Source organism: Felis catus, chromosome F2 (genome assembly GCF_018350175.1).
Source record: "Felis catus isolate Fca126 chromosome F2, F.catus_Fca126_mat1.0, whole genome shotgun sequence".
NCBI lineage: Eukaryota > Metazoa > Chordata > Mammalia > Carnivora > Felidae > Felis > Felis catus.
Window position 1 is genome coordinate 34,250,483 of NC_058385.1, and position 19,230 is coordinate 34,269,712.

The following is a 19,230-nucleotide window of genomic DNA, read 5'->3' on the forward strand; positions in this document are numbered from 1 at the left end:
GATGCTGTTACAGAAAGAGTCAAATCTGTCATCAAAAACTTACATGAATTTAACTACACAGAGAATCTGAAACTACCCTCACTGGCACTATACACCAACCAATTCATTAACTAGTTTATACATTACTACAAAACATACAAACCTTATAGACAACATGATGCTCTAAAAAAAGTTGATTAGTTCCTGAAAAAAACAGTAAGCTTGATTTTCAGGATATTCCAATTATTACTAAGGAACAACATACTGAATTGTCTTCTATAAGGATACAGTATTACTTAGTCCTACAGATAAGCCAACATTTCAATATGTTCAATTAAGTTTATTATTTACCTTAGTATGCTTTAATTGATAAGAATGTATTTGAGGTTTAATTTTTTTTTTAAATTAAGCTCTAGACCAGAAAAAAATCTGAATTTGACACTATATGAAGTACTTTTTTACTAAGTTAACATCATGATATACTTGTAACTAGCTTAAGAAAAATTAAATGAATTAGCAAATTCTTCTTTAATCCTACCTCAATCTGGGTTGGGTGTTAGAATTTAATATTCACATGGCTGGTTAACTTTCTTAAGTTTGCTTCCATTTTATTGTATATTTTTATCAGTGGCTGATTGTCCAAATTTGGGTTACAACAACCCAAAGATTTTTTTTTTTAAGTAATCTCTATACCCAAGCTGGGGCTCAAATTCACAACCCCAAGATCGAGAGTTGTGTGCTCTACCAACTGAGCCTGCCAGGCACTCCCAACAACCCAAAGATTCTTAAAAAGTAGTAATCTTAGCATTCTTAGTCAATATTTGTGGTAGGCAGAATAATGGTCCCCAAAAGGTCTACATCTTAATCACCAGAACCTGTAAAAATGTATAGGTCTCATGGCAAAGGGGAATTAAGTTTGTAACTAGAATTAAGGCTACTAATCAGCTAACCTTAAGATAGGAAATGATCTTGGATTAGCCAGGAGTCCTTAAAAGTAGAAGAGGAAGGTGGAAGAAGAAAGTCAGATGAGGTATAACAAAGAAAACAAGGCCAGAGTGAAATGATTGCTGGTTTGTAACATGGAGGAAAGGGGTCTTCAGTAAAGGAATGTGGAAAGCCTTTAGAAGCTGAAAATAAGAATTCTCCCCTAAAGCCTCCAGAAAGAAATACAGCCCTGCCGACTCCTTGATTTTAATCTACCGGGAGCCATTTTGGGGACTTCTGAACTACAGAACTGTAAGATAATAAATCTATGTTGTTTAAGGTTTCTAAATTTGTGGTAATTTGTTACAGCTGCTGTCACACAAAACTTATACAATATTAAATATACTGATCTGGCATATTTGAATGTATACATGGTATGTGTAAATAGCAAAGCTATATTTAAATCTATTCACTGATTTTTCTCAGACTTTCCAAGAAGACTGATAGAGATTACTGTCCTTAACGTGATCTAGGAATGCTTCAACTCATCATCCACACAATTAAAAGAAGAATGTAGAAATAAAGTTAATAATTTAAAATGATTTAAATCTTTTGTGCACTATTCTTAACTTCTTAAATCACTTACTTCCTATTTCTTTATTATACAGTATAGTACCATAAGCTATAATATCCAGGGTTTAAATATGTTTTTCTTAATTCTTAAACAGAAATTTCTAAAATCATACAGTGTGCAATTTACAAGAAAAAAATGCACTTACTCTGATACTACAGACTCACATAGGCACTAGGGTGGGAGCATACTGTAGACCACTCATATATCTGCAAATCAGCTGTGTTTTGTTTTGTTTTTTTTTTACTTGTTTAATGCTCTGTACTTTTCCTGAAAATATTTAAAAATAAGCTATGTTACTGACATAAAGAGACCATATTCTATAAAATGGACTACACTTTTAAAGTAAATTACTTTTCAACTTAATAATGAATATCCAGGATGAATTGAGATATTAATTCAGCTGTACAATGAAATCTTAAATTTAGCCTAAAATGAATATGCACAAGATAATTTTTAGAATTTAAAAAAATGTCACTGATGTGACCTAAGTTAGTAAATTTTGGCTTTCTGGTTTTTCTTGGTACGTGTACTCTTAACCATGTGAGAGGTATCTGGACAAAAACTCTACTCCTCTAAGCAAGCAAAACAGCTCTATTTCTAGAAGTTTCTCCTTATAGAACTTACAAATGAGTATCTAGATTTTTTCAGATACTCTAGGATTTTTCTAGGGTTAGAAGGCTCTAAGTAGCAACAACATCATCAAAATTTAAGGCAAATTTTTCACATCAACAATACTGTGCCTAAGCAGTACTGGATGCACAGTACCTCTTTATGCCCTGCTGCAGTACAATGAAACACAGATGAAGGAGCACTAGCCTCAGTTCTGTAGATTCATCAAAGAGGAATCAATACAGGTATATGAAGAGAGACAAGTGAAGTGATATGACGAATCTTTATTTATTAATGGGCCACTTATAATTATCTTTTAGATACTTTACAAGTGAACTTTCACACACACGCGCGCTCGCACACACACACACACACACGAGTACTGTGACTGTATTAGCATATCTTTTAAATTTTGTCTATTTTAAGGAAATAATGAAAAACTTTCTACTGGAGTTCTTCAATTACGACCAAGTGGGTATTTGCATTATCTTGTGGTAAATATAGACATTACCATTTTAAAAATGAGTCCCAGAATCCCATCCAAATGAAAGGTCAAAAAAATATATATACCCTTAATTTCTAAAAACATCTCACTTCAGAATAGGATTTTATCTCAGTATATTGATGAGGGAAAAAAAATTTAATTGGCTTCAATGGTGAATCAGCTCTAAAGAGAAGTTTTGATGAGCAGAATTCTCTAAAGATCATTTCCTAAAAAATACAAAGATCACAGCACACCAAATGGGAGTCAGATATATGACAGAGTAAAACTTGTAAGGAGTGATGGAATTAAGACTTTATAGGAACATGAATCATTTTCCAAGTTAAAAGAAAATCTGATCTCTATATTTTATCAATAATTGATTTTTTTCCCCAAGGGCTATGGCCTAGTCTCACAAATTATAATGAGCATGCCAATCAACTAATTATAAAATGACATTTTATGTAAGAAAACAAAGCTAAAGAAAATCAAAGTAGGCTAATATCCATACTCCATATTTTGTATCAACGTTCTAAGTGCTCAAAATATGCTTGAAAACACAGGAAGGATTCTAAAATATAAGGCAGCTTTCATTAAAATCTGTAATAAAGACAATACATTTAGATTTCAGAATAAGTTACACCTTAGAATATTAAAAATTGTTTTTCAAGGTCAAATCAAGGTTTTATTTGGTGTTAGAATTGGAATCAACAGAGCTATTTTTGTTTGTAAATACTTTTATTTTTACATTTGTAGAGGAAGTTACAACTTTTTTTTAAAACAGCATATAAATGAATACAAAATCCAGCCAGAATGAAAGAATTGGTATATACTGGATGAAAAGAACCAGAACTTCTATAACACATTAAACACATACATCATACATTTAGACCAAATAGCAACTACTATATATACACATAAATGAATTCAAGTTTATTCAAAAGTTTGATATATAATCCTATAACTACTATCTCTCCATCAATAACTTCATAAGGGTGGCTTTAAACAACTTTAAACCTTGATCTCCTTCTGTATTTCCCAGAGCTTTTCTGCACTCTTTCAAACAGACCGCCTCTTCAGGGGTCAGGTTTATTTTTAGAACGTTTGCAATACCATCCTCTCTCAGGATACAAAGAACACTAAGGAATACCTTTTCATTTATTCCATAGAGGTCTTTAGTTATGGTGGAAATTGGATGCACTCTCCTAAGATAGTTCAAAACGCTTTCCATTAAATTAACTACAGATAAGCCAACAGCCCAATTAGTATGACATTTCATTTTAACCATCTCGTAACCACAGGTTATCACTTCTTTGGGGACATTTTCCCAGTGCTCAGGATCTTTATCCATTCCAATTTCTGAATTCAGATCCTTCAAGGGGATACCAGCAATGTTAACTCCACTCCACACAGGTACACTTGAGTCTCCATGTTCTCCAAAGATCCATCCATGACAACTTCTGGAGTGGATACCGAGCCTTTGCCCAATAAAGAAACAGAAATGGGCAGTATCCAGATATAGCCACTTCCAAAAACAGGGGAAATGCACTCAACTTCCAAGCTACATAAGTTAAGATATCCACTGGACTGGAAACCACTATCATTTTGCACTGGGGACTATACTGGGTAATGTTGGGAATCATTAATTTAAAGAAGGGTACATTTCTCTTGACTACATCAAGGCATGTTTGTCCTTTTCCTGGACATGCACCTGCTATGATAATCACTGGGTTGGAGTTTGCACTGACAAGGTAATCTTTGCTGGAAAATATATTTGGCATTTTCATGAAAGAGCTGCCATGTTGAAGATCCACTGTCTCACCCTTCAGTTTGCCTTCATCAACATCCACAAAGGCAACTTCATCACTCAAGCCTTTGAATAAGATGTTGATACCACAGGCCATGCCAACTGATCCAGTTCCTATAATGGAGATCTTATTGTGATGAACTGTCTCCTCTGAAGTGAAATTCTTAGTAAGTTCACACCTGACAGTTATAATCTTGGAGATTGGACTGAAGGACCAGCTGTCCCTAAAGGAGATGCATGCCACCTGGCAGGGACACAGAGCCATCCCTAGGCAAAAGAAATTCACTCCTATGGTGCCTGGTCTCTGGCTTGCCCATAGGATTCCCCCAGCCCAGCTCATGGTGTCTCATGCAAGTAGAGGAAGAGAATGGGGAAAAAAGCCACATCAGTGTTCTTTGAGGCATAAAGAAACAGGTTTAACACACTAAACCCCTAATTCTCCTCCCCCACCCCACCCTGCCAGCTAGCTACTATGGCTACGCAAGACCACACCCAGTTTGTGCGACCCTCACAAGCTGTCTAGCACATTAAAATGTTCTTTTTAATCTACTGTATACACAGTAATTTTAAATAAAAACACCTTTGAAAAAAGGGGCTATTACCATTAAAGCTAAAATTAATTTCAGCTTTGCCTCTCAAAGTGCCATATTTTGTTGCTCAGGGAAGCACTACAAATTTGCACTAATTTTCTGTAAGGAAATGGTGCTAAAGCACACTGAAACTGTGACAGATGAAAAAAAATTGATTAAAGTTCTCATTTCTGCTCTGACACTTTGACTTTGAAGAAGTTTTAACTTTGAGCTTCTTTTCAAAAGTTAATACTATAATGGGTGGAGCCTGGCTGGCTCAGTCAGTAAAGAATGTGACTCACGTGGGGCGCCTGGGTGGCTCAGTCGGTTGAGCATCCGACTTCGGCTCAGGTCATGATCTCACAGTCCGTGAGTTCGAGCCCCGCGTCGGGCTCTGTGCTGACAGCTCGGAGCCTGGAGCCTGCTTCAGATTCTGTGTCCCCCTCTCTCTCTGACCCTCCCCTGTTCATGCTCTGTCTCTCTCTGTCTCAAAAATAAATAAAACATTAAAAAAAATTAAAAAAAAAAAAAAAAAAGAATGTGACTCACGATATCTGGGTCCTAAGTTTAAGCCCACCTTGGGCAGAGTTCACTTTGAAAAAAATAGCAGGGGCGCCTGGGTGGTTCAGTCGGCTAAGTGTCCGACTTCAGGTCAAGTCATGATCTCATAGTTCGTGGGTTCGAGCCCCACGTCGGGCTCTGCGCTGACAGCTCGGAGCCTGGAGCCTACTTCAGATTCTGGGTCTCCTCTCTCTGCCCCTCCTCCACTCATGCTCTGTCTCATTCTGTCTCTCAAAAATAAATAAATATAAATTAAAAAAACATTTTTAAATACCATAATGGAATACGAACACACACACACACACACACACACACACACACACACACACACACACAGAAAAATCTTAAAACTGCAACACCTCTCAAGGATAAGTTTTAAAAAACTATCATGTCATAATACACTTTTGTCCTAACTACTTTACAAGGTTTCTATGAGAATTGAGGTTAGGGTGAAAAGTCTATGGAATCAAATCCTCTACTTTATCCTTCATAAAAATTATCCATTAAAAAAGGAAAAGATAAAACAAAAACATAGTAATTCTCAATTATTTGCTCTTTTAAAGATAAGAATAGTCATGGGCGAATGAAATCAATAAATAACTAGTAGTTTTTGGCTAATATTCTCAAATTCTTCATCTATCACAACTTTAAAAAGAACATCTATTCAAAACAAAATCTCTGCTTCCTTCCCCAGTCACTTTCTTGATGATTAAAAGGTGGGGACTATAAAAAATAAAAAGGTTTAACCCATAAATTAAAAGTTTTTTTTCTGGGGCACCTGGAGCAGTCTGTCAGTTAAGTGTCCAACTTTGGCTTAGGTCATGGTTTTGTGGATCGTGAGTTCAAGTCCCACACCAAGCTCTCTGTTGTCAGCCCAGATCCCAATTTGCATCGTGTCTCCCTTTCTCTCTGCCTCTCCTCAACTCCCTCTCTCTCTCTCTCTCAAAAATAAACAAACATTAAAAAAAGGGGTTTTTTTCCTAATATACTGAAATTATGGCTCTCTCTACATACACAACTGGTTTAATTACATTTAATTTTTTACATATGGCAAGTCTATGTTTACTTATCTATAGAATGCCAAATAAAAAATTTGATGGAATTTTTTTACTTTTCTATCAGTTACTTGATATTTAGTACAAAATTGCATTGTTGGTAAATAAAATACTTCTACCTCAAAGTAATTGGGCCTTTCCTAACTATACCAAGAAGAGTGTAATACCTTGGAATTAAGGAAACAAACAAATCATTGTGTCATAAGGGCCAGATATAGTCTTTGTGGTATATATATATCTCTCCCTGACAAATCCCTCAACCGTTTAAAAATGTAAAAAACATTCTTACCCCAAGGGTCCCATAAAACTACAAAGTATTAATAGAGTATTTCTCACTAAAGGAACTCTAATTGCTAGAAGAAATTATATATATATATATATATATATATATATATATATATACACAGATATATATACATATTCACACAGATATAACACACACAGATACATACATATATATACATACATACACATATATTATCAGACTAACAAGTAGAGAAAAGCAGAAAATAATATAGCCTTTAACAATGTTAGTTTCATTACCTATTCAAAAACAACTCTAAGTCATTAACAAAATATAAAAAACATAAATAACTCTAAGTAGTCCACATGTTTAGCTTAGGCTTACCTTTGGCTATGGCATGAACCACAGCAGCCTGGGAAAATACTTGATATGCTTCAAAACCCAAATAAGATAAGGCTGAGAATAAAAGGCTTCTTTTGAAAGCTCCTAGGTTTCCCATCACCTATGGAAACAATTACGGTCAGAGTTATCAAACACAAAATTTGCAGGAACAGCTACTCCTAGCAAAAATTACATTAATAAAAAAAAATCACATCAATTTTCTCCTACCCCCAAAGCAATCAATCCTAAGCATATTGGAAGTTCAGGGGTACCTGGTTGGCTCAGTCAGTTAAGCGTCCGACTCTTGATTTTGGTTCTGGTCATGGTCTGGCACAGTTCCTAGAGTTTGAGGCGTGCATCAGGTTCTACACTGACAGTGCAGAGATTGCTTGGATTCTCTCTCTGGCTCCTCCCTGTCCCTCTCTCTCTCCCTCAAAATTAATAAATCAACTTAAAAGAAAAAGAATATTGGAAGCTCAAAATTTATCTTATCAAATTCTTCAGTGAAACTATTTCACAAAGTTACCTTATAGGGAGAGTATATCCTTTTTCAAGAAAAGTTTCTTAACAATGGCTAAGGCTAATGATAGTAACTTATCTAACAATCACAGTTATGCTGGTAAGTGCTGCATTGTAAGATCTACATTTCATTTTTAAAAATTTTTTTCAAATGTTTATTTATTTTTGAGAGAGACAGAGACATAGCACAAGCAGGGAGGGGCAGAGAAAGAGGGAGACACAGAATCTGAAGCAGGCCCCAGACTCTGACCGGTCAGCACAGAGCCTGACGTGGGGCTTGAACTCACGAACTGTGAGATCATGACCTAAGCCAAAGTCAGATGCACACCCAAATGAAGCACCCAGGCACCCCAGATCTATATTTCATTTGAGGAGGCATGGATATTGTAATTGCATGAAATAAAATATAAGATTCTAACATATAAGTACCAATCTTAACAGATGAGATGAAAATTATCAAATATGGTGATTACTACACATAAAAAATGTACATGGCTTTTAAAGATATCTTCAAAAGTGATCCACAAAACCCAGTTTTTTAATTAAACAATGAATAAAATAAAGAGCATATTCAAACATATTTATAAATTAATTTTCATAATTATGGCCAGAATTCTCAAAACCAATGGTAAAGAAAGAGTATATATATGGACATCACTCCACCAATTCTTTGCTACAACAGTTCTTCTCTTTCACATAAATAGAATCATTTTTTCCCTTTCTGTTGATTCATTCCCACTGGTATGAGCCAAGCTATACTATCTTTATAAGTTGTGATTTTCTTTTAAAAATTAAAACTTCCTCTTGAATTCACTTCTCTCTTTAGTCTCATTTCTAACTTCTCTTTACAGCAAAAGTTTTAAAAAGTTGTCTCTACTCAGGGCGCCTGGGTGGCTTAGTCAGTTAAGTTTCCAACTCAATTTCGGCTCAGGACATGATCTCATGGTTCATGGGATGGAGCCCCATGTCAGGCACCACACTAACAGTGTGGAGTCTGCTTGGGATTCTTTGTCTGATTCTCTCTGCCCCTCTCCCTGCTTGTATACGTCAGTGCACTCTCTCAATATAAATATTAAAAAAAAAAAAAAAAAGTTGCCTGTGCTCTGTCTCCACTTCCTCTCTTCCCATTCACTCTTGAACTCACACAAATCACTTTTATCCCCACAACTCTACTGACAGTGTTCTAGTTAAGGTAACCCAGGATGCAGCTATTTCCTATGGTCAATTCTGAATTCTCAGCTTCCTTGTCCTATCAACAGTATTGGACAGCTGATCATTTCCTTTTTTTTTTTTTTTTTTAAAGTCATGAACGGCTCTTTAATTTTTTAAAGCAACTTTATTGAGACATAAGTGACATAAAATAAATCACAAACTTAACATGTACAATTCATTAAAGCATGCATATAAACCCATAAAACTATCACTATGACCACAATCAAGATAATGAAAATATCCACTACCACCACCACCCTCAATTTCCTCATGCCTCTTTCTAGTCTTTCCAGCCCCTTTCTTCAGCACTTGCTGTGTTCCCTCACTCTTGGAACACTTTCCTCTTGGCTTTTGGACACTACTATCATTATCTGCAGTTTCAGCAACTGCTCCTTTGCTTTGGTTGGTTCCTCACTAGCCAGGAATATTCTGGGCTTAGTCCCAGATCGTTTCTCTACTTGTTTCATTTTGGTGATCTCATGTCTTTAAATACCATCAATGTGTTAAAAACATACAAACAAAATATGAAGTCTGGATGACTCCTCTAAATTTCAGAATCATGCATCCAGCAGCTTAATCAACATCTACCTCCACATGAAGTACAACAGGCATCTCACATTTATAAGCTAAAACAGCTACTGCTTCCTTTAACTTTACCCACCTTACAACTTCCCTTTTCAGGGTAAATGGAAACTAGAGTTTCCATTCTTCCAGATGTTTAGGTTAAAAAAAAAAAAAAGCCAACAAAAAACCTTGTAGCCATTCTAGAGTCTCTCTCATGACTCACATCTGACCCATATTTTAACTTCTCATAAGGATGTAGGACAGGAATGAGGAATCCAACATACTCCAATTTGCTGAGTGCTTTGTTTACTTTTTTGAGCATGAATATTCAAGATACTGCACAAAACTGGATTCAAAACAAAACAGCAAAATAGGAAAACTGAATTTGACAAAGTTACAATTTTAACATTTAATTTTCTGAGTTAATTCATATTTACCAAGGAGAAGCAAGATGGGGTTAGGGACACAGGGTATGGGGAGTGAGTGTGTATGGTGGTAGTGATACTTAGAAAAAGAAGGAAAAGACTAAGATTTCATCAGTAAGTCTCCTAGTTCCCTATTTTTACTGCAGATGTATTACAAGGTAGAAACGTTTGCAGAGATTATTATAACTTGAGAAAACTATACATTTACAGTGTTCATCCTCATGCTGATGTCATGCTCAACAAATAATATTCTAGCTTTCTGAGAGGGGAGAAAATGCAGTATTGGGCAGCTGACATTTATATTTCTTACTGTAAATTAATGAAGTGACAGTTTACCAGTTGTACTCTTTTACTAGTTTGGTTAATGTGAAGCAGCTCTCTGCTCATCTGTGAGAAAATAGATAAAAATCATGTTTCTGGAACTAAAAAAAAGTCAATTAAAAGAATCAGGACTCAGTGGCCCCCTAAAGACACTAACAACTTGTGAGACTCTGAGACAGTTAGAATGTGCCATTTTACTTTGCACCTCCAATACTCTGTACAATGCCTTTCATATAATGAATTCCCAAAAAATATTTATTCAACCAAAGAAGCAGGCTATGTCCTAGATAGATCTTTTCTTCAACATTGATTATACTAAGTTCAAGCTAGAAGGAATTCAAAAATACAAACTCATCACTAGATAGAAAGGAATGTGTGCCTACCATATCTCCTTGTTTTCTTCCTAATTTCCTGTCAGCTCCTCCTCCTCTTAAATGTTGGAATTTCTCCATAGTATGTACTAGGCCTTCTTCTAGTCTTACTAGAAAGTACTTTCAACCTCTACCATGTCATCATTTACAACTATATGCTAAAGACTCCTGAATCTGTATCTCCAGCTCAGACTTCAGAAGGTAAACACCAGACCTATCAAACTGTCTATTCTATATGTCAACTTGGCTATCTCATGACAGTCACGTTAATTAGCCCAAAACATAGCCCAAAACATCTCATCTCCCTCTTTACCTCTCCAAATTGCTTCTGTCCTCCTATTCCAGCAAATAACGTCACCATCTATCTTGTTGTTCTAGCCAGAAACTTGAAAAACTAACTCGACTCCTTCCTTTCAACTTCCATCAAAGCTATTTTTAGGTCCATTAAGTTTGCATCCTTAATGTACTTTGAATGCATCCACTTATTTCCATTTCCATGGCTACCACTAAAGTTCAAACTACTACATTTCTCACCTGTGCTATAGCAATGATCACTTATCCGGTGTACAGAATACACTCTAACCTATCCATTCTTGGCCCTAGACAAAGTTATTTTTTGCACAAAAATCTGATCAAATAATTTCCCTGTTTAAAACTTTTTCATGGTTTCTTATAACCTTTAGAAAAAATTAGGGGTGCCTGGGTGACTCAGTCGGTTGAGCATCCAACTTTGGCTCAGGTCATGATCTCATGGTTAGTGAATTCAAGCCCCACATTGGGCTCTGTGTTGACAGCTCAGAGCCCGGAGCTTGCTTCAAATTCTGTGTCTCCTCTCTCTGCCTCTCCCCCACTCACATTCTGTCTTTCTCTCTCTCTCTCAAAAAATAAATAAACATTAAAAATTTTTAGAATAAAATCAGAAATACTTAACATCATTAATAAGGTTTTCTGAATCTGGTGTGGTAGGCAGCCTCTAAAGCAGTCCCCAATGGGCCTGGTTCAAGATGGCAATGTAGAAGGATCCTGAACACATGTCCTCTCACAGACACACCAAATCTACAGCTACAAGTCAAACCATTTCCTCTGAAAGAAACCCAAAGATTAGCTGAGTGATTCCTTCACACTACACAAATGGGGAAAAAAATCCACATGAAAATGAGGAGAGGTGAAACAAAATCTTGCTATAAACCCCAACTGTGGTATGCTAACCCACAATCAGAAGGGAACTCACAATCCCAAGCTTCTCCCTGAAGAGAATTTGAAAACCACATCAAGTACCCCAACTTTTAAGAACTACACCCAAGAGACAAGCCTCCAAACATCTAGCTTAGAAAGTGAATGGAGTTCACATCCATGAGATCTACAAGACTATATATGGGTAACCAAAAACAGTTCTTAAAGGGTTTGTGCAAATTCGCCCACCCCAGAGCCTAGCACAAATGCAACTAATTGAGAAGTACCCACACTTTCTGTGAAAAAGGCTTACTTGTGTATCTTAAAACTTCAGCCTGAAGGACAAGCATCTAATTTAATACATATCTAGAGGCCTTCAACAATTTCCTCCAGAGTCCTCGGAGGAAAGGTGCAATCATCGTGCTCTCCCTCTGCTGTGCTCCAGGTCACTGGGATCAACTGAAAAAGATATGTACACTTCTAGTACCCCAGCTTCTTTTGCAACTTCCACTTAGGGGATGCCACTTGATTGCCTGGCTCTGGTGGCCAACGGGGCTTACATTTGCGGGCATAATAGGATTTCAACAAATACTAAAACAGTTCTTAACAGGCTTTCCCCAAAGCTGCCGCCGCCCCCCACCCCCAAACCAGGGCACAGCAGACCGAAACACATACCCAGTTATTCTGTTAAAGAGGCCTATTGGCTTATCTTTATAGCTATGGACTGAGTTACAGGCTTCTACTTAAAAACACATCTTGGGGCCAACCACAGAGACTAAAGAGGCTGATTGGTAGGCAGCTTTTTCACACTCTCTCTCCTGTCCCATCCCACACTGTCAATGTCTTGAAGAAAACAGCTTGTGTAGGCATCTGGCTCACAGGGTTTTGCAGCTGCAACACAGAGGAAACGGAAATATAGCCCACCAGGCCCCCCACCCACTCTAACAGCCTGGTTCTGAGGGTCAGCAAGGCTTGTGCTCAGGGGTTCAATGGAATGGTAGCAAACAAAGAAATCAGTTATTAACTAGCTATCACCCCAGAGCTCAATACAAAGGGAGCAGACAGAAAGCCCAACTCCCAGTCTTCCCCCTGAAAAAGGGATACTGGCATACTTTAAAAGCTACTGCCGTAGGGTCTGGCTTCCAATCAGTTTGACTCTAGGTACTGACTGAGATCCTCCCTCTTAGGACACTGACAGGTCTTGGCACAACCTCAACTACTAGGAGCCACTAAGAATAAAGCTGCCTGGATAATCACAAAGGTTTGAGGGACAGCTAAGAACTAGAGCAGGATTAAATAAAGCTACAATGGCTTCTCCTACAGAAGCCATTCCTTCAAGAATGGAAGAGATAGCTGTTTTAGCTAATGCATAAAAATCTCAGAGTCAAGGGGGAAAAAAACAGAAGAATTATGCTACAAACAAAAAAACAAAGTAAAACCTCAGAAAAAGACCTTAATGAAACAGAAGTAAGTGAATTACCTGATAAAGAGTCCAAAATAATGGCCATAAAGGTGCTTACCAAGCTAATAAGAATGGAAAAAGTGATAATTTTGAAAATACAGGAAAGTACCAAAGAGAAGTCACAGAGCTGAAGACAATAACTACACTGAAAAGTAACTAAGAGGGGCGCCTGGGTGGCTTGGTCAGTTAAGCGTCTGACTTTGGCTCAGGTCATGATCTCATGGCCCGTGAGTTCGAGCCCCGCATCGGGCTCTGTGCTGACCGCTCAGAGCCTGCAGCCTGTTTCAGATTAAGTGTCTCCCACTCTCTCTGACCCTCCCCTGTTCATGCTCTGTCTCTCTGTCTCAAAAATAAATAAACGTTAAAAAAAAAATTAAAAAAAAAAAGTAACTAAGAGATTCAACAGCAGACTAGATGGAATGGAAGAAAGTATGCATGAACTCTAAGACAAGGCAGTGGAACTCATCTAATCAGTGCAGCAAAAAGGAATGAAAGAGTAAAGACAGCTTAAGGGACCTACAAGGCAATATCAAGCAGACCGACATTCATATTATAGGTGTCCCAGAAGGAGAAGAGTAAGAGAAAGGGGCAGAAAACTTATTTCAAGAAAGAAAAGGCTAAAAATTTCACTAACCTGGGGAAGAAAACAGATATCCAGATAAAGAAAGCAGAGTTACAAATAAGATGAGCCCAAAGACACCCACATCAAGACATATTACTACTAAAGAATCTTAAAAGTGGCAAAAGAAAAGCAACTTGTTATATACAAAGGAAACCCTTCACACAAGAATGAACATATATATATATTTCAGAAGAAACTGCAAATCTGAAGAAAGTGGCACATATCCAAAGTGGTAGAAGAAAAAAAAATTGCCAATCAAGAATAGTCTACCAAACAAAGTTGTCCTTTGGAATTGAAGGAAAAATAAAGAGTTTTTCAGATAAGCAAAACCAAAGTAAGTTCATCACCAGAAGACCAGCTTTACAGGTAATCTTAAGGAGTCTTCTTTAAAGAATCTGAAACAAAAGTGCTAATTGGTAACAGGAAAACATGAGAATGCAATGAGCTCTTTTAATTTTTTTTAATCTGTATTTTCGAGAGAGAGACAGACAGACAGACAGACAGAGTGCAAGCAGGGGAGGGGCACAGAGAAAGGGAGGCACAGATTCCAAAGCAGGCTCCAGGCTATGAGCTGTCAGTACAGAGCCCGATGCAAGGCTCGAACTCACAAACCGTGAGATCATGACCTGAGCCTCAGACGCTCAACCGACTGAGCCACCCAGGCATCCTAAGAATTAACTCTTGAACAACACAGTTTGAACAAAAAGGTTTTAATTTTATGGGTCCACCTATACCCAGATTTTTTATAGTATGGTACTGTAAATGTATTTTCTCTTCTTTATAATTTTCTGGATAATATTCTCTTTTATCCAGCTTACTTTATTATAAAGATATAAGAATATTATAAAAATTATAAGAACATATAATATTTAAAATGTGTTAATTCCTTATGTTATTAAGGCTTCCTAGTAAGTTGGTAGTAATTAAGTTTTTGTACAGTCAAAAGTTATACACAGATTTCATCTGCATGGGGGGGAGAGTTTGCTGCCCCTAACCCCTGTGTTGTTCAAAGATCAACTGTATAAATCTCATAAGTAAAGGCAAATATAGTAAAATACAGAATAATCAAATGTTGCAAAGGTGCTAGGTTAATCACTTACAAAGCTAGTAAGATTAAAGTATGAAAGTAGAAATAATTGTAAATTCAATAATCTGTTGAGGAATACACAAAATGAAAAGAAATAAATCATGACATCATGACACTGAAAACACAAAATGGGGAGGAAGTGTAAAAATATAAAACTTTAGAATACATTCTACGGGTACCTGGCTGGCTCAATCAGAGGAGCATGTGACTCTTGATATCAGGGTCATGTGTTTGGGCCCCATGTTGGGTTTAGAGACTACTTAAATAAAGAAATAAACTTTAAAAAGGCTTTTAGAAAACATTTTGACTAAGTGGCTCTCGACTTCAAATAGACTGTTGTAACTTTTTTTTTTTTTTTTTTTGGAAAATACTTCATTTTGTCATGGAAAAAGGCATCAATCAAGATTCATCCTTGAGAAGAAAACTGAAAATTTATTAATTAGTATGTGGGCATCCTGTTCCACATGAAAATGAGAAGATACTATAGTTTCTCTAAGTATTGCAGTCTGGGAAAAAAATAAAAAGGGAAGGGAGAAGAGAGAGAAAAATAAAATCACGTGATTTGGATAACCATCTTACATTATGAATAACCTACCAAGAAATATATTTTTTTTAAATCCTTTGTTTCTACAGTAGCTTTGAGTTTAGAGTTCTTGGATTAATTGTATTTCATTGAAGACAGCTCAGTAACAAAAAGCTTCATTTCAGCAATCCCATGTCAAATATTAGTTAAAAAAATATATGAAATAGGGACACTTGGGTGCTTCAGTTGGTTAAGTGTCTGACTCTTGATTTCGGTTCAGGTCATGATCTCATGGTTCCTGAGACTGAGCCCTGCATCAGGCTCTGTGCTGACAGTGCAGATCCTGCTTGGGAGTCTTTCTTTCTCTCTGTTCTTCCCTCACTTGCAGGCATGCACGAGTGCTCTCTCTCTCTAAAAATAAACTAGAATACACATATACATATATATGTTTGTGTGTGCGTATGTGTGTGTGTTGTAAAATAATGCGATTTATTTTTTCCCATCAACCCGGAAATCATAACATTTGTGAAAACTGTTTCGTTTGAAAAAGGGTTAAGCTGTAAATTTTGCCTGAAGCACCATATTTGCAGCCCAATTGAATGCAACATCCACTAGAAGCTGAAATCCACTAAAATCCTAGTTGAGGTTCAGTGCAGTAGGGGAGGAGTGTTGAAAAGACCACTCTGTATATTTGTACTTTGTCTGGATTTACATGTGTCCTTTCAGCAAATGAGGGAGGTTGTCTGTAAAGCTGCTTGCTGTATTTTCCTGTATAACTGTGTTTTGTTCCATAGCAACTGGCTGGCAGAGACAGAAAGGTATGTTTTTCAATGCAGTCACAATCATATGACAAATCATTGATGGATGGGCCAATATTGATCCTGGGGATGACGGCTTGGGGACAGTGGCCTCCCTGGGGATGGGTTTGGTCCAGCTGTACAGGAATGCAATGAGCTCTCTGCTAGAGATGGTATAAAGTTTTTGACGCACATTGCTGACTCCACAGAGCTCACTTCAGAAATCCTGGCCCCACGGCAGGAAACTGTGAACTGATTTGGATCTTTGCCATCTTTTCTCAGCATGTCAGTGAAGTGTCTGCAGCAAGTGATGATAAATCAGTTACAAACATGTAGTGTAGATAGGCATGTTTGTTGGAACAGTAATGCTTTTTCTTGCTCTGAAGGATAGGCATTGTATCAGTGCTCATACAGCCAATCACAGAGAATCTGAACAGATTCCTTGAGCAGGTTGCCCTTCTGCCTTCTCTTGCTGCACCAGCAGAGGAAAGGTCCAGGGGGACATACATGTGGTCATGATCCTCCATCTCACTGTTCGACGCTGAAACAACACCTTTCTTGCTTTTCATTCTGGAATTCCCTCCTCCCTCCCCCCAGTTCCAGCATAGGGCAATGTGAGGGTCTCTAAGGGCCAGGAGTGGGGACAAAGTGGGGATGTGACTGTTGTCCTTTCTGGCCAACTCTCCTGTAACTTATAACTTGTAAGATGAGCTCCAGCCATTATTGTTAATCAAGGTGCTCAGTTCCCAGGCACCTGCTCCTTGAATTGAACTGAAGTGACACTTGGACTTCCTCCTGCTACAATGTTCTGGCAGCCAGCCAAGGGCTCTCCCCTGCCCAACTCACCATCCTCCCCACTCCTCTCCTTTGTTCCCGCTCCTGCTTGGTGTATCTCAGAACTGTCAGAATAAGACAGCTATTATAACTCTTAAAATGTTTTGTGTAAGGCTCATGGTAACTGCAAAGCAAAAACCAATAAACACACACAAAAGAAAGTATTCTAAGCATACCACTACAAAAAAATCATCAATCACAAAGGCTGAGAGCAAGAGAAGAAAGCAACAAAGGAGTAACAAAACAGCCAGAAAACTATAAACAAAATAGCAACAGTAAATTCATACTTAACAATAATTATTTTAAGTGTTAATAGACCAAATTCTCCAATCAAAAGACAGTAGATGAATGGATTAAAAAAAAAAAAAAAAAAACAAGGGGTATCTGAGTGGCTCAGTGGGTTAAGCATCTGACTTCGGCTCAGGTTATGATCTCTCAGTTCATGAGTTCAAGTCCTGCATCGGGCTCTGTGCTGACAGCTCAAAGCCTGGAGTCTGCTTTGGATTCTGTGTCTCCCTCTCTCTCTGCCCCTCCCCCACTCACACTGTCTCTGTCTTGCTCCCTCAAAAACAAATGTTAAAAAATAAAAATTAAAAAAAAAAAACAACAATCAGACTCTACTATATGCTGCTGCCTACAAGAGACATACTTTGGCTTTAAGGACACAAACTGAAAGTGAAGGGTGCAAAAAGATATCTGATGCAAATGTGAACTACAGAAAGGTATACTTACATGAAATAAAGTAGACATTAAGACAAAGATTATAATGAGACAAAGTCATTACATAATGATAAAGGGCTCAATCCAACAAGATATAATACTTGTGAATATTTATGCACCTAAGTATATAAAACAAGTATTAACAGACCTAAAGGCAGAAATAGCAATATGGTAATAGTAGGGGACTTCAAGCTTCACTTTCATAAGTGGCTAGATCACAAAGACAGAAAAGCAATTAAAAAATATAAGCCTTAAGCAACATATTAGACCAGATGTACTTAACATATACAGAACATTCCATCTCAAAGCAAGAGAATACATATTCTTCTCAATGGAACATTACTGAGGACAGATCATATATTAGCCAGATCATAAGATCATATATTAAGTCTTAATAAACTTAAGAAAACTGAAATCATATCAGGTGGTTTTCCAAACATAATGGTATAAAACTAGAAATAAATTACAAGAAGAAAACTGGAAAATTCATATATATGTGGAGATTAAACATCATGCTACTGAGCAACCAATAGGTCAAAGAAGACATCAAAAGAAAAATTTAAAAATACTTTGAAGCAAGTGCAAGCGGAGATACAACATATCAAAACTTATGGGATGCAGCAAAAGCAGGTCTAAGAGAAAAGCTCAGAGCAATCTATTCCTACATTTAAATAAGCAAAAATAAACCTCCTAATATAAAACCTAATTTTACATCTCAAGGATCAAAACAAAAACAAAAAACAAAAAACAAACAAACAAAAACACCCTGAAAGCTAGTAAAAGAAATAACAAAGATCAGAGGAGAAATAAATGAAATAGAGACTAATAAGATAACAGGAGACTTACTGAAGTAAGTAGCTGGCATTTTGTAAAGATAAAACAGGGTCACCTGGGTGGCTCAGTCGGTTGTCTTCAGCTGAAGTCATGATCTCACGGTTCGTGAATTCAAGCCCCACATTGGGCTCTGTGATGACAGCTCAGAGCCTGGAGCCTGCTTCGGATTCTGTCTCCCACTCTCTCTGCCCCTCCCCCACTGCGCTCTGTGTGTGTGTGTATGTGTCTCAAAAATAAACATTAAAAAAAATTTTTTTTAATCAGAAGTGAAAGAGAACAAACTGACACCTTAGAAATACAAAGGACTTTAAGAGAATATTAAGAAAAATCATATACCCACAAACTAGACAACCCAGAAGAAGTGAATATAATCTCCCCAAATTCAATAAACAGAAAATCTGAACAGACCAATTATCAGCAAATTGAATCACTAATCAAAAAATGCCAAACAAACAAAAGCCTAAGACCAGATGGCTTCATAGGTGAATTCTACTCAACATTTAGAAAGAGTTAATATCTATT

General features: G+C 37.1%; 2 protein-coding genes and 1 pseudogene across 8 annotated transcripts in view; all 3 read right to left on the reverse strand.

Moving 5' to 3' along the window:
• Positions 1–19,230, reverse strand: part of RMDN1 (regulator of microtubule dynamics 1) — a 55,617-nt gene that overhangs the window by 29,702 nt on the left and 6,685 nt on the right. For 6 of the 7 annotated variants that reach the window (XM_023248457.2, XM_023248456.2, XM_019822852.3 and 3 more), the window contains exon 2: positions 7,248–7,365. In XM_023248457.2, the coding sequence (XP_023104225.1) occupies positions 7,248–7,365 (118 nt within the window). Of the gene's footprint in view, positions 1–7,247; positions 7,366–18,720; positions 18,877–19,230 lie in introns of those variants that run through there. The other variant, XM_011291317.4, reaches the window with a different exon arrangement.
• LOC101098604 (L-lactate dehydrogenase A-like 6A) lies at positions 1,819–5,299 on the reverse strand. Its single transcript, XM_045049904.1, is given in 3 exon segments — positions 1,819–3,687; positions 3,689–4,165; positions 4,167–5,299. Coding segments are annotated over 3 exon segments (1,134 nt in total). The 5' UTR covers positions 4,775–5,299; the 3' UTR covers positions 1,819–3,638.
• Positions 15,906–17,565, reverse strand: LOC101098847 (annotated as a pseudogene).